This window comes from Artemia sp. Qi Xiang Cuo, chromosome 8 (assembly GCF_049724085.1).
Source record: "Artemia sp. Qi Xiang Cuo chromosome 8, ASM4972408v1, whole genome shotgun sequence".
NCBI classification, from domain to species: domain Eukaryota; kingdom Metazoa; phylum Arthropoda; class Branchiopoda; order Anostraca; family Artemiidae; genus Artemia; species Artemia sp. Qi Xiang Cuo.
Window position 1 is genome coordinate 72,673,312 of NC_142801.1, and position 11,426 is coordinate 72,684,737.

The 11,426-nt window shown below is 38.5% G+C and overlaps 2 protein-coding genes across 2 annotated transcripts; both read left to right on the forward strand.

Moving 5' to 3' along the window:
* The first annotated feature begins 502 nt into the window (after nucleotides 1-502).
* Nucleotides 503-886, forward strand: LOC148949778 (uncharacterized). The gene has a single exon (XM_089092785.1). It carries the CDS (start codon nucleotides 503-505, stop codon nucleotides 884-886), a length of 384 nt encoding a protein of 127 aa, XP_088948911.1.
* Nucleotides 887-960: 74 nt separating this feature from the next.
* LOC148949779 (uncharacterized) lies at nucleotides 961-1,371 on the forward strand. Its single transcript, XM_089092786.1, has one exon. It carries the CDS (start codon nucleotides 961-963, stop codon nucleotides 1,369-1,371), a length of 411 nt encoding a protein of 136 aa, XP_088948912.1.
* The last annotated feature ends 10,055 nt before the right edge of the window (nucleotides 1,372-11,426 follow it).

Below are 11,426 nucleotides of genomic sequence, written 5' to 3' on the forward strand. Positions count from 1 at the left end.
CCCAAGACTGTTAAAAGAAACTGTTAAATACTTTGCCGAACCAATTGCTATGATGTTTGAGATGTCCCTCACTTCCAAAATACTTCCAGATGATTGGAAGCAAGCCAACATCAAGCCAATACACAAGAAAGGGAGAAATGATCTTGCAAGCAATCATCGGCCTATAAGTCTCACATCAGATGTAGGTAAACTACTTGAGGGCATCATAAACAATGCACTGGTCTCCCACCTCGAGAAAAACCAATTGCTTAGCACGATAGTTTTCGAAAAGGCCACTCAATTGATACTAATCTAATTGAGTCATATGATTTTGTGACTAGACTCTTAGATACTGGTCAGCCGGTGGGTGTCATATTGCTCGACCAAGCAAAAGCCTTTGACAAAGTTCAACACCAACTATTAATTTTGAAATTAAAGGCATATGGAGTGCATAAAGATATAGTAGCTTGGATAGAAGCCTTTCTAACTGGCAGGACTCAGAGGGTGCTGGTGTACAACTGCAATGGCAATGCTGTCTATTCTGAACCGCTACCAGTCACAAGTGGAGTGCCACAGGGCAACATCATGGGGCCCACATTATACATCAATGACTGTACAAAAAAACCTGAAGAATCCTTTGACACTATATGCTGATGACTGCAAGCTCCTGGGAGTGGCTCAGAAAGACCTAAATCTATCAACTATACAAGAAGATCTGGACAGGCTATCGGGATGGTCATCGGATTGGTGTCTACAGTTCAATGCCTTAAAATGTAAAGTTCTACGTCTTGGATGCAATAATCCTAAACTTGCATATCACATAGGAGGCGCCCGGCTTGAGGCATTCAGTGAGGAGAAAGACCTGGGGGTTATTGTTGACAATGAGGTGAAGTTTCACTGCCAGTGATTACGAAACTGTAAAAAGCCATGGTCCGTCCTCACCTGGAATTTGGCATAACCCTAGCCTCTCCCTACTATAAGATGGATGGGAAAGTACTTGAGTGTGTCCAAAGTAGAGCAACTAAGCTTATCTCTGCATTGCAAGACAAATCCTACGAGGAACGTCTTACCTCACTCAAACTCCTTACCTTAGTATACCGTAGGAAAAGAGAAGACGTAATAGTAACTCGTAAGTTGCTAGAAAATAACCTATTAAGTCATGTCTTTTCCGCGTCCCTCTCAAATACCGCAAGAGGACACACCAAGAAGCTGCAGGCCCCCCGTCGCATAAAGCAAGAGTGCCAACAGTTCTTCTCAGTCCGTTCCGTCCCACTCTGGAACAGCCTATCCGAAGCCACCGTTCAATCTAAAACTCTAGATGCCTTCAAGAAAGGAGTTGATCAAGACTGGGCCAACGCCGAATGGAAGCTGAACTGGGATGTCAAATCATAACCTTGAAACACCACCAGCAAGATTTCTACAGGAGGCTCAACACCAAATTATCTTGCTGGAGATGTGATTTAAGGTAAAAAAAAAAAAAAAAAAAAAAAAAAAAAACGCAGCTAGATGTGTTTTGCTATGCATTAGAAGTGCAAATCTGGCATCGCTCTCCCAATCCTTCCCTCTATCCTCTTTCCATCCATCCGTTGCTCTTTTTCTGTTCTTTTCTACTTCGGTTTTTCCTGAAGCAGCGGAGAGAATCTTGAACGGACTATGCTTTTCTTGTTTTCTCGCCGTATATAAATAACATAAGATGCAATAAAAACCTCGTCATCTTAGCTTTTTTCCATTTTTGGTCTGTGAAATGCAATTAATGAGGATGGGGGAAGAATAAATCTTTCTTTCTCACTCTATGTTAAAAGAAACTTTGACCCTGATGAAAAATCAAGTATAGGTTTGACCCTTATAAAAGGGACCGATCACATATGCTGTTTTTATAATTGTATAAGAAACTAAGTATTATAGCAGGGACTTCCAAATAAGTGAAACTGAAGTACTTTTCCTTGATAATTGTTTAATTGTATTTTCATTCTGGACGACAAAATTTTTCACTGGGCTTTTCTGACGTTAAAGCTAATTCAAAACTGACAGTGAATCAGTGACTCTTGATCTTGGGCATCTGTTTGTCTTAATATGGCTTGAAGAGCAAACTTGCTTGGTATAATGTCATCTGAAAAAATTGCCAGGTCAGGGGCTATATGGTTAGAAAGAAAAAGACTCTTGGAGGGTATAACAATTGAAGAACTGAACGTTTTCTGCATCTTTAAGCCACCTGTATATACTTGAGTTTGGTCCTGATATTCCATCATCTTTCCAAGGAAGTTACCTTTCATCAATACATTGGGGAGTCCTTCTCTTTTGTGACCCTGATCATAGGAAAAAGGTGGCTATTCTAAACAATTTAAACATTTTGCGCTTCAAGCTATGTATCTGTCACCAGAATATATGTTTGTCTAAACCACTGCTGTCACCAATCTGTAAACCTCTTTTTAGTTCTTTCTATATGCCCTTTTATAATTGGCAGATGTAATCGTTTACGTAAATTCCAAAGATAGACAATAACCGTTGATATAAGGTCTTTATTGAATAACGTGAGAATACACACAGAGAAAATCAGGTAGCACAAGAACAACTAGCTACGACGAAGGCGAACGATGGACTGCCTTTAGAAATGAGCCAAGAATGTAACTTTCCTGGAGCGGAAGTTCCAGCTATTGGTTGTTCAACCATGCCTGGGAACGGACCCTTTCCCACGACTAGCCTTAGTCCCAAAAGCCCCCCTGGACTCTTCTCGTTGACATATACATGGCCAAATCTCTAAGAAACGAGACACCAGAAAAAACCGTCTCGAATTTATGTTCCAAATATTTTACAGATTCTCCCCCCTGTTTTAAGTTAAATTTCCCAAATTTGGCTTATCCCCTTCTCATTAAACCCTCAAACTTTAATTGAATTCAAAACATTCAATACCCTTCCCAAATTATTCACTTCTCACCTACTAACATTCTTCAGCATAAACTACTAACGAATTACATAATATAAACACTACACAATACTTGCATAAGTAAAAACTTACATAGTATAAACGAACCACACTAACAACAGTAGTCAGAAACTGGATATTTTAACACTTCATTTTTCTCTCTATACTTTAAAATAGACTTGTTCCCCATACACCTGAATTTTGATGAGGACAAAAAAAGTTGGGATTATGTATAAAGTTTGAATTAGGGCAAAAGAAGTGACCGAGAAAGGTTAATTAATCCTGAAAATACCGGCGACAAATAAATGAAATTGCATAAACTTATAAATAATGGAATAGATATGTCAACCATTGCAGTTTGATTGGCCTACCATGCTGCAATGACGTCAAGATATTATTACCAATAAAATCCTCGGGGTTTTATTGCTATGGAATGCCTCGGTTTTGACCTATTTGGTTTTGCTCTACTAACTTGTGGTTCGACAAATGGCAGTACTACTGTTGATATCTCTACATAACTATTAGCGCTACGCATTAAAACCATCCCGTGAGGCATCAGTACCTCATCCCACTGGACCTCAAAACTAGCCCCTTTTCCACCTTTTTTTTCTCATCCCACGGGACCTCAACCAGCTCCCTTTTCCTGGGTAGCCAAACCACCCTGTGAGGTATCAGTACCATCTCGCAGTGCAAAAAAAACATCCCGTGAGGCATCAGTACCATCCCACGGGACCTCAAAACCAGCTCCTTTTTCCTGGGTAGCCAAACCGCCCTGCGAGGAATCAGTACCATCTCGCAGTGCAACAAAAAAAACATCCCGTGAGGCATCAGTACCATCCCACGGGACCTCAAAACCAGCTCCCTTTTCCTGGGTAGCCAAACCGCCCTGCGAGGAATCAGTACCATCTCGCAGTGCCTTCTCATTATCATTGAGTCCAAATTTCACCCTCGTCAGCGCAGAAAAAAATTCATCGGAAAAAGAAGACATGTCTCCTTACCCCACTATCTGTTTTATCTGTTCATATAGCTTTGCAACCTTTTACGCATCACCTAGACAAATAAAAATGCTGCACTATTCTCTAACAAACACCGTTTTTAGTACGGTCTAATCCTCTCCTTGACTAAATTAAGAGCAAATCTTTCAAGGACTACACCATCTTCCCTGGCTTCTAAGGACACTTTACATGACCTTCCTAATTTTTGCACCCTTCTATAGAATAGATATGCCCTTTCATCCTTAAATTGAGCCACGCCTACAAACTCTGCAACCATTTTGCCTACTATTTTGCCTGGGGCATATACTACAAGTAATCCACGTTTTAAAATTTATAATCGAGGGGAGTCAAATACAAGAAATGGAAATATGCCATTTATCCTCAACTCTTTTGCAAACTCAAACGGAACCTTTTTGTTATATCGATTTTTCACCGGGTCCAATATATGAATAATAACTGACATATTGAGATCAAAATTTGAAAAAACAAGCGCTCAAGAATTTTAAATGTCTGTTTTATACATCGTTGTTTAATTACGGACCGGAGACTCTCAGTTGTAGAAATTTGAATTAGTTGGTAGAAGCTATTGCGAGGAAATCCATATTAGCCACTGTTTAACAGCCTATTTCAAAATGTTCATTTAAAGGAAAGTGTTTCTCAAGAAGGCACTTTGAATAGAAGAAAGTTCAATAGCTCGTAACGTTTCGATGTCATTTTAATCAGTCTTTTGCAGTATTCACGGCTAAATATCACAAGCAATTTTGGTAGCAGGCGAAATGCCTCTTTAATATGTTGCCAGTATTTAGCGTAAGGTGTCGTAAGTACTTATAACGGTCACTCAAATGCCACTTGGAGGTTTTCCACTAGTGATATATGCTCCACTAGTTTTAACCGCTTGCCACCACTCTGTAAACCACTGCTGTCACCAATATGTAAACCTTTTTTTAGTTCTTTCTATATGCCCTTTTATAATTGGCAGCTGTAATGGTTTACGTAAATTCCAAAGATAGACGATAAACGTTGGTATAAGGTCTTTATTGAATAACGTGAGAATACACATAGAGAAAATAAGGTAGCACAAGAACAACTAGCTACGACGAAGGCGAACGATGGACTGCCTTTAGAAATGAGCCAAGAATATAACTTTCCTGGAACGGAAGTTCCAGCTATTGGTTGTTCAACCATGCCTGGGAACGGAACCTTTCCCACGACCAGCCTTAGTCCCAAAAGCCCCCCCTGGACTGTTCTCGTTGACATATGCCTGGTCAAATCTCCAAGAAACGAGACACCAGAAAAAGCCTTCTCGAATTTATGTTTCAAATACTTTACAATAGTAATTGGGTAAATATCTAGGTGGCGCAATAACTTAGCTAGGATGAAAGTGAAAACGTCATTTGATGCCTTTTTTTATATTCTTTCATAATTCAAGAATCGCTTCTTGGGCTAGTTGCATCTTGAGCCCTTAAAGGGGCCCCAAAGGCATTTCATTTTTGTAACCACGCAAAGAAGTTATCAACACTAGTTAAGTTATTGAAAAGTGTAAAAATATATCACTAGTTTAAAAATAAGTTTTTCAAGAGTAATATATTCCAAAAATATCTATTTATAACAATTCAAACCTCATTTATTAGGCAACTCAAATATAAATCTTTTTCCTACCGTTTCAAGTTTTTTGAATGCCGTCGACAAAAAAAGTGCTGAATTTTGCCATTCGAAACTTTGCCGTCGACAATTCAGGTTATATTCCAATTCAGGGTATATATTTGCACATTAGGGGGGTGGGGGTGGGTAAATTTCATAGTAACTTTGCAGTGGGCCATATTATTTTAGCTAGGATGAAAGTGAAAACATCATTTGATGCTTTTTTTGCTCTTTCATTATTCATATAAAATACCTTCAGGGCCCCTTTAAGGGCCCAATATGCAATAAACTCCAGAAGTGATTCTTGAATTATGAAAGAGCATAAAAAAGGCAGCAAATGATGTTTTCACTTTCATCCTAGGTAAGCTATTGCGCCACCTAGATATATACCAGTAATGGTAAGTAAAGTACTGAGTAAGATTTATCCAGAAAGGGCTTTGTCAAACCTTGTGTCGAAGTATAACAGTAATAGCAGTTTTGATCCGTGGCATCCCCTTCTTAGACAGTGATATTCAAAGTAGTATATTTGAGACTGTCGTTCAGTTTTTAAACTATTCTTTGTTTTGGTTAGTGCTATAATTTTCTTTTTTCCATTCTTTTACATCTTTAGGTCATTAGTATCCCCATAGGTACTTTAAAGGGTGCCCAACCCTAGTTTTAAAGGGTGCCCTCTAACGTCACGGCATCCCAGGCAAGATTCCGACAGGAGGCCTGTTTCCAGGCAAGATTCTCTGGTGTTTCAGTATGATTAATCGGAGTATGGTTCAGATAATAGACAAGCAGCATTAATAGGAAAATTAACATGGGATTTTAAACCACCCCATATGAAAATTAACAATTCTGCAACATCGATAAGAAAATTGACATGGGAATTTAAACGGAGCCCTGTTTCCAGCTGACAAGATTCCCACCCTGGCAAGATTCCCGGAGTTCCAGTATTTTTTTATATGCTTAATTGGAGTGTGGTTGGGATAATACACAAGTGGTAATAATAGGGGTTCCAGGTGTTCTATAAAAAGGGAGCACACCCTCGCCTTTAAATAGTCAGGAATGATTGTTGGATGAGTGGCTTTTATGACTGGTTTGGATGTGATTGTTAGATTGGATATAATTGTTGGTTTGGATATGAGTCATAAAAGCCACTGGCTTTTATGACTGGTTTGGATATGATTGTTTGGATGAGTGGCTTTTAGGACTGGTTTGGATGTGATTGTTGGTTTGGATATGATTTTTTATTTGGCTATGAGTGGCTTTTATGACTGGTTTGGATATGATTATTGGATGAGTGGCTTTTATGACTGGTTTGGATATGATTTTTGATTTGGATATGATTGTGGGTTTGGATATGAGTGGCTATTATGACTGGTTTGGATATGATTGTTGGATGAGTGGCTTTTTTGACCGGTTTGGATGTGAATGTTGACTTGGAAATGATTGTTGGTTTGGATATGAGTGGCTTTAATGACTGGTTTGAATATGATTATTGGATGAGTGACTTTTATGACTGGTTTTGATGTGATTGTTGGTTTGGATATGATTGTTGGTTTTGGATATGAGTGCCTTTTATGACTGGTGTGGATATGATTGTTGGATGAGTGGCTTTTATGACAGGTTTGGATGTGATTGTCGTTTTGGATATGATTGTTGGTTTGGATATGAGTGGCTTTTATGACTGGTTTGGATATGATGGTTGGTTTGGATATGAGTGGCTATTATGACTGGTTTGGATATGATTGGTGGATTAGTGACTTTTTTGATCGGTTTGGATGTGAATATTGACTTGGATATGATTGTTGGTTGGGATATGAGTGGCTTTCATGACTGGTGTGGACGTGATTGTTAGATTGGATATGTTAGATTTGGACGTGATTGTTGGTTTAGATATCATTGTTGGTTTGGATATGAGTGGCTTTTATGACTGGTTTGGCTATAATTGTTGGATGAGTGGCTTTTATGACTGGTTTGGATGTGATTGTTGGTTTGGATATGATTTTTGGTTTGGATGTGAGTGGCTTAAGACTGGTATGGATATGATTGTTGGATGAGTGGCTTCTATTACTGGTTTGGATGTGATTGTTGGTTTGGATATGATTGTTGGTTTGGATATGAGTGACTTTTAAGACTGGTTTGGATATGATTGTTGGTTTGGATATGATTGTTGGTTTGGATATATGTGGCTATTAGGACTGGTTTGGATATGATTGTTGGATGAGTGGCTTTTTGGACCGGTTTGGATGTGAATGTTGGCTTGGAAATGATTGTTGGTTTGGATATGAGTGGCTTTTATTGCTGGTTTGGATATGATTGTTGGATGAGTGACTTTTATGACTGGTTTTGATGTGATTGTTGGTTTGGATATGATTGTTGGTTTTTGATATGAGTGCCTTTTATGACTGGTTTGGATATGATTCTTGGATGAGTGGCTTTTATGACTGGTTTCGATATGATTGTTGGTTTGGATATAAGTGGCTATTATTACTGGTTTGGATATGATTGTTGGATTAGTTGCTTTTTTGATCGGTTTGGATGTAAATGTTGACTTGGATATGATTGTTGGTTTGGATAAAAGTGGCTTTTATAACTGGTTTTGATGTGATTGTTGGTTTGGATATGACTGTTGGTTTGGATATGAGTGGCTTTTATGACTGGTTTGGATGTGATTGCTGGTTTGGATATGATTGTTGGTTTGGTTATGAGTGGAATTTATGACTGGTTTGGATTGATTGCTGGTTTGGATTTAATTGTTGGTTTGAATATGAGTGCCTTTTATGACTGGTTTGGATATGATTGCTGGATGAGTGGCTTTTATGACTGGTTTGTATGTGATTGTTAGATTGGATATGTTAGATTAGGACGTGATTGTTGGTTTGGATATCATTCTTGGTTTGGATATGAGTGGCTTTTATGACTGGTTTAGATATGATTGTTGGATGAGTGGCTTTTATGACTGGTTTGGTTGTGATTGTTGGTTTGGATATGATTTTTGGTTTGGATATGAGTGGCTGTTATGACTGGTGTGGATATGATAGTTGGATGAGTGGCTTCTACTACTGGTTTGGATGTGATTGTAGGTTTGGATTTGATTATTGGTTTGGATATGAGTAGCTTTTATGACTGGTTTGGATATGGTGTCGGATGAGTGGCTCTTATGACTGGTTTGGATGTGATTGTTGGTTTTGATATGATTGTTTGTTTGGATAAGAGTGGCTTTTATGGCAGGTTTGGATATGATTGTTGGATGAGCAGATTTTTATGACTGGTTTGTATGTGATTGTTGGTTTGGATATGATTGTTGGTTTGGATTAGTGGCTTTTATGACTGTTTCGGATATGATTGTTGGATAAATGGCTTTTATGACTGGTTCGGATGTGATTGGCAGTTTGGATATGATTTTTGGTTTTCGATATGAGTGCCTTTTATGAATGGTTTGGATATAATTGTCGGATGTTTGGTTTTTACGACTGGCTTGAATGTGATTGTTGGTTTGGATATGAGTCGCTTTTAGGACTGATGTGGATATGTTTGTTGTATGAGTGGTTTCTAAGAAAGGTTTGGATGTGATTGTTGGTTTGGATATGATTGTTGGTTTGGATATGAATAGCTTTTATGACTGGTTTGGATATGGTAGTCGGATGAGTGGCTCTTATGACTGGTTTGTATGTGATTGTTGGTTTGGATATGATTGTTGGTTTGGATAAGAGTGGGTTTTATGGCAGGTTTGGATATGATTGTTGGATGAGTGGATTTTTATGACTGGTTTGGATGTGCTTGTTGGTTTGGATATGATTGTTGGTTTGAATAAGAGTGGCTTTTATTACTGGTTTGGATATGATTATTGGATGAGTGGCTTTTATGCCTGGTTTGGATGTGATTGTTGGTTTGGATATGATTATTGGTTTGGATATGAGTCACTTTTATGACTGGTTTGGATATGATTGTCGGATGAGCGGTTTTTACGACTGGTTTAAATGTAATTGTTGGTTTGGATACGATTTTTGGTTTGGATATTAGTTGCTTTTAGGACTGATGTGGATATGATTGTTGGATGAGTGGTTTCTACTACTGGTTTGGATGTGATTGTTGGTTTGGATATGATTGTTGGTTTGGATATGAATAGCTTTTATGACTGGTTTGGATATGGTAGTCGGATGAGTGGCTCTTATGACTGGTTTGGATGTGATTGTTGGTTTTGATATGATTGTTGGTTTGGATAAGAGTGGCTTTTATGGCAGGTTTGGATATGATTGTTGGATGAGTAAATTTTTATGACTGGTTTGGATGCGATTCTTGGTTTGGATATGATTGTTGGTTTTGATAAGAGTGGCGTTTATGACTGGTTTGGATATTATTGTTGGATGAGTGGCTTTTATGACTGGTTTGGATGTGATTGGTGGTTTGGATATGATTTTTGGTTTGGATATGAGTCGCTTTTATGACTGGTTTGGATATGATTGTTGGATGAGTGGTTTTTACGACTGGTTTGAATGTGATTGTTGATTTGGATATGATTTTTGGTTTGGATATGAGTGGCTGTTATGACTGGTGTGGATATGATTATCGGATGAGTGGCTTCTACTATTGGTTTGGATGTGATTGTAGGTTTGGATATGATTGTTGGTTTGGATATGAGTAGTTTTTATGACTGGTTTGGACATGGTGTCGGATGAGTGGCTCTTATGACTGGTTTGGATGTGATAGTTGGTTTTGATATGATTGTTGGTTTGGATAAGAGTGGCTTTTATGGCAGGTTTGGATATGATTGTTGGATGAGTGAATTTTTATGACTGGTTTGGTGGCGTTTATGTCTGGTTTGCATATGATTGTTGGATGAGTGGCTTTTATGACTGGTTTTGATGTGATTAGCGGTTTTTAACGCTGGTTTGAATGTGATTGTTGGTTTATATATGATTATTGGTTTGGATATGAGTCGCTTTTATGACTGGTTTGGATATGATTGTTGGATGAGTGGCTTTAATGACTGGTTTGGATGTGATTATTGGTTTAGATATGACTGTTGGTTTGGATATGATTGGCTCTTATGAGTGGTTTGATCTGATTTTTGGATGAGTAATTTTTGGCTGAATGGAGTGGAATTGGACTCTACATATTGAAAATGTCTGGAGCTAGAGTCAAATCGGTTATAAATTACAAATGAAGTTAAATGAACCTTTAAAACAGGACTCTGAAGTTAAAATTTTACGGCTGCCCCCCCCCCCCCTCCCTAGCAATCATTTCCAGAGAGCAGGATTGATATTAGATACAACTTTTCAGGCATTGTTGAGATATTTCCGATGGCTCTTAACGAAAATACAGTGTTTTTTTAGTGCGAGTTAGATTTTCACCCCCCCCCTCCACGGTAAAAATTCTTTAATGCCTTCACCCTAATTTTTAAGCTGTAGAACATGATTTTCCAAGCAATTGACACCAAAGTGACATTACTTGACTGCCCCCTGACATCACATCATCCCTCCAAGACATTTTTCAGACATTTCCTATTAACAAAGCATGCTTCAATCGGGTGATTCAAGGTTTTGCAAGCCAAGCTTATCATAATAACCTCTAAAACACTCCACACCACCGTGGCATTACACCACCGTGGCATAACTCCCCCTTCATCATCCACGTGGCACCAACCCCTCATCTACCCCCCCCGAAGACATTTTCAACCTTTTCCCAGGGAAAAAAGGTCATGAATTGAAATTAAACACTGTTTTTACTTGAACAACGGAACTCGGCATTTCATTACTAGAGTATAATACTCCAGGCAATTCACGCCATAATGCTATACTATTACTGCTTTGTGGCAACCCCCTGACATCGCCTCATCACCCAAAAGACATTTTTTCAGATATTTCTTGTTAAAAAAATATACTTCAATCGGGGGATTC

Coding starts and splice junctions, on each gene's coding strand:
- LOC148949778 (XM_089092785.1), top strand. CDS start 503: ATGGCAATGCTGTCTATTCTGAACCGCTACCAGTCACAAGTGGAGTGC.
- LOC148949779 (XM_089092786.1), top strand. CDS start 961: ATGGATGGGAAAGTACTTGAGTGTGTCCAAAGTAGAGCAACTAAGCTT.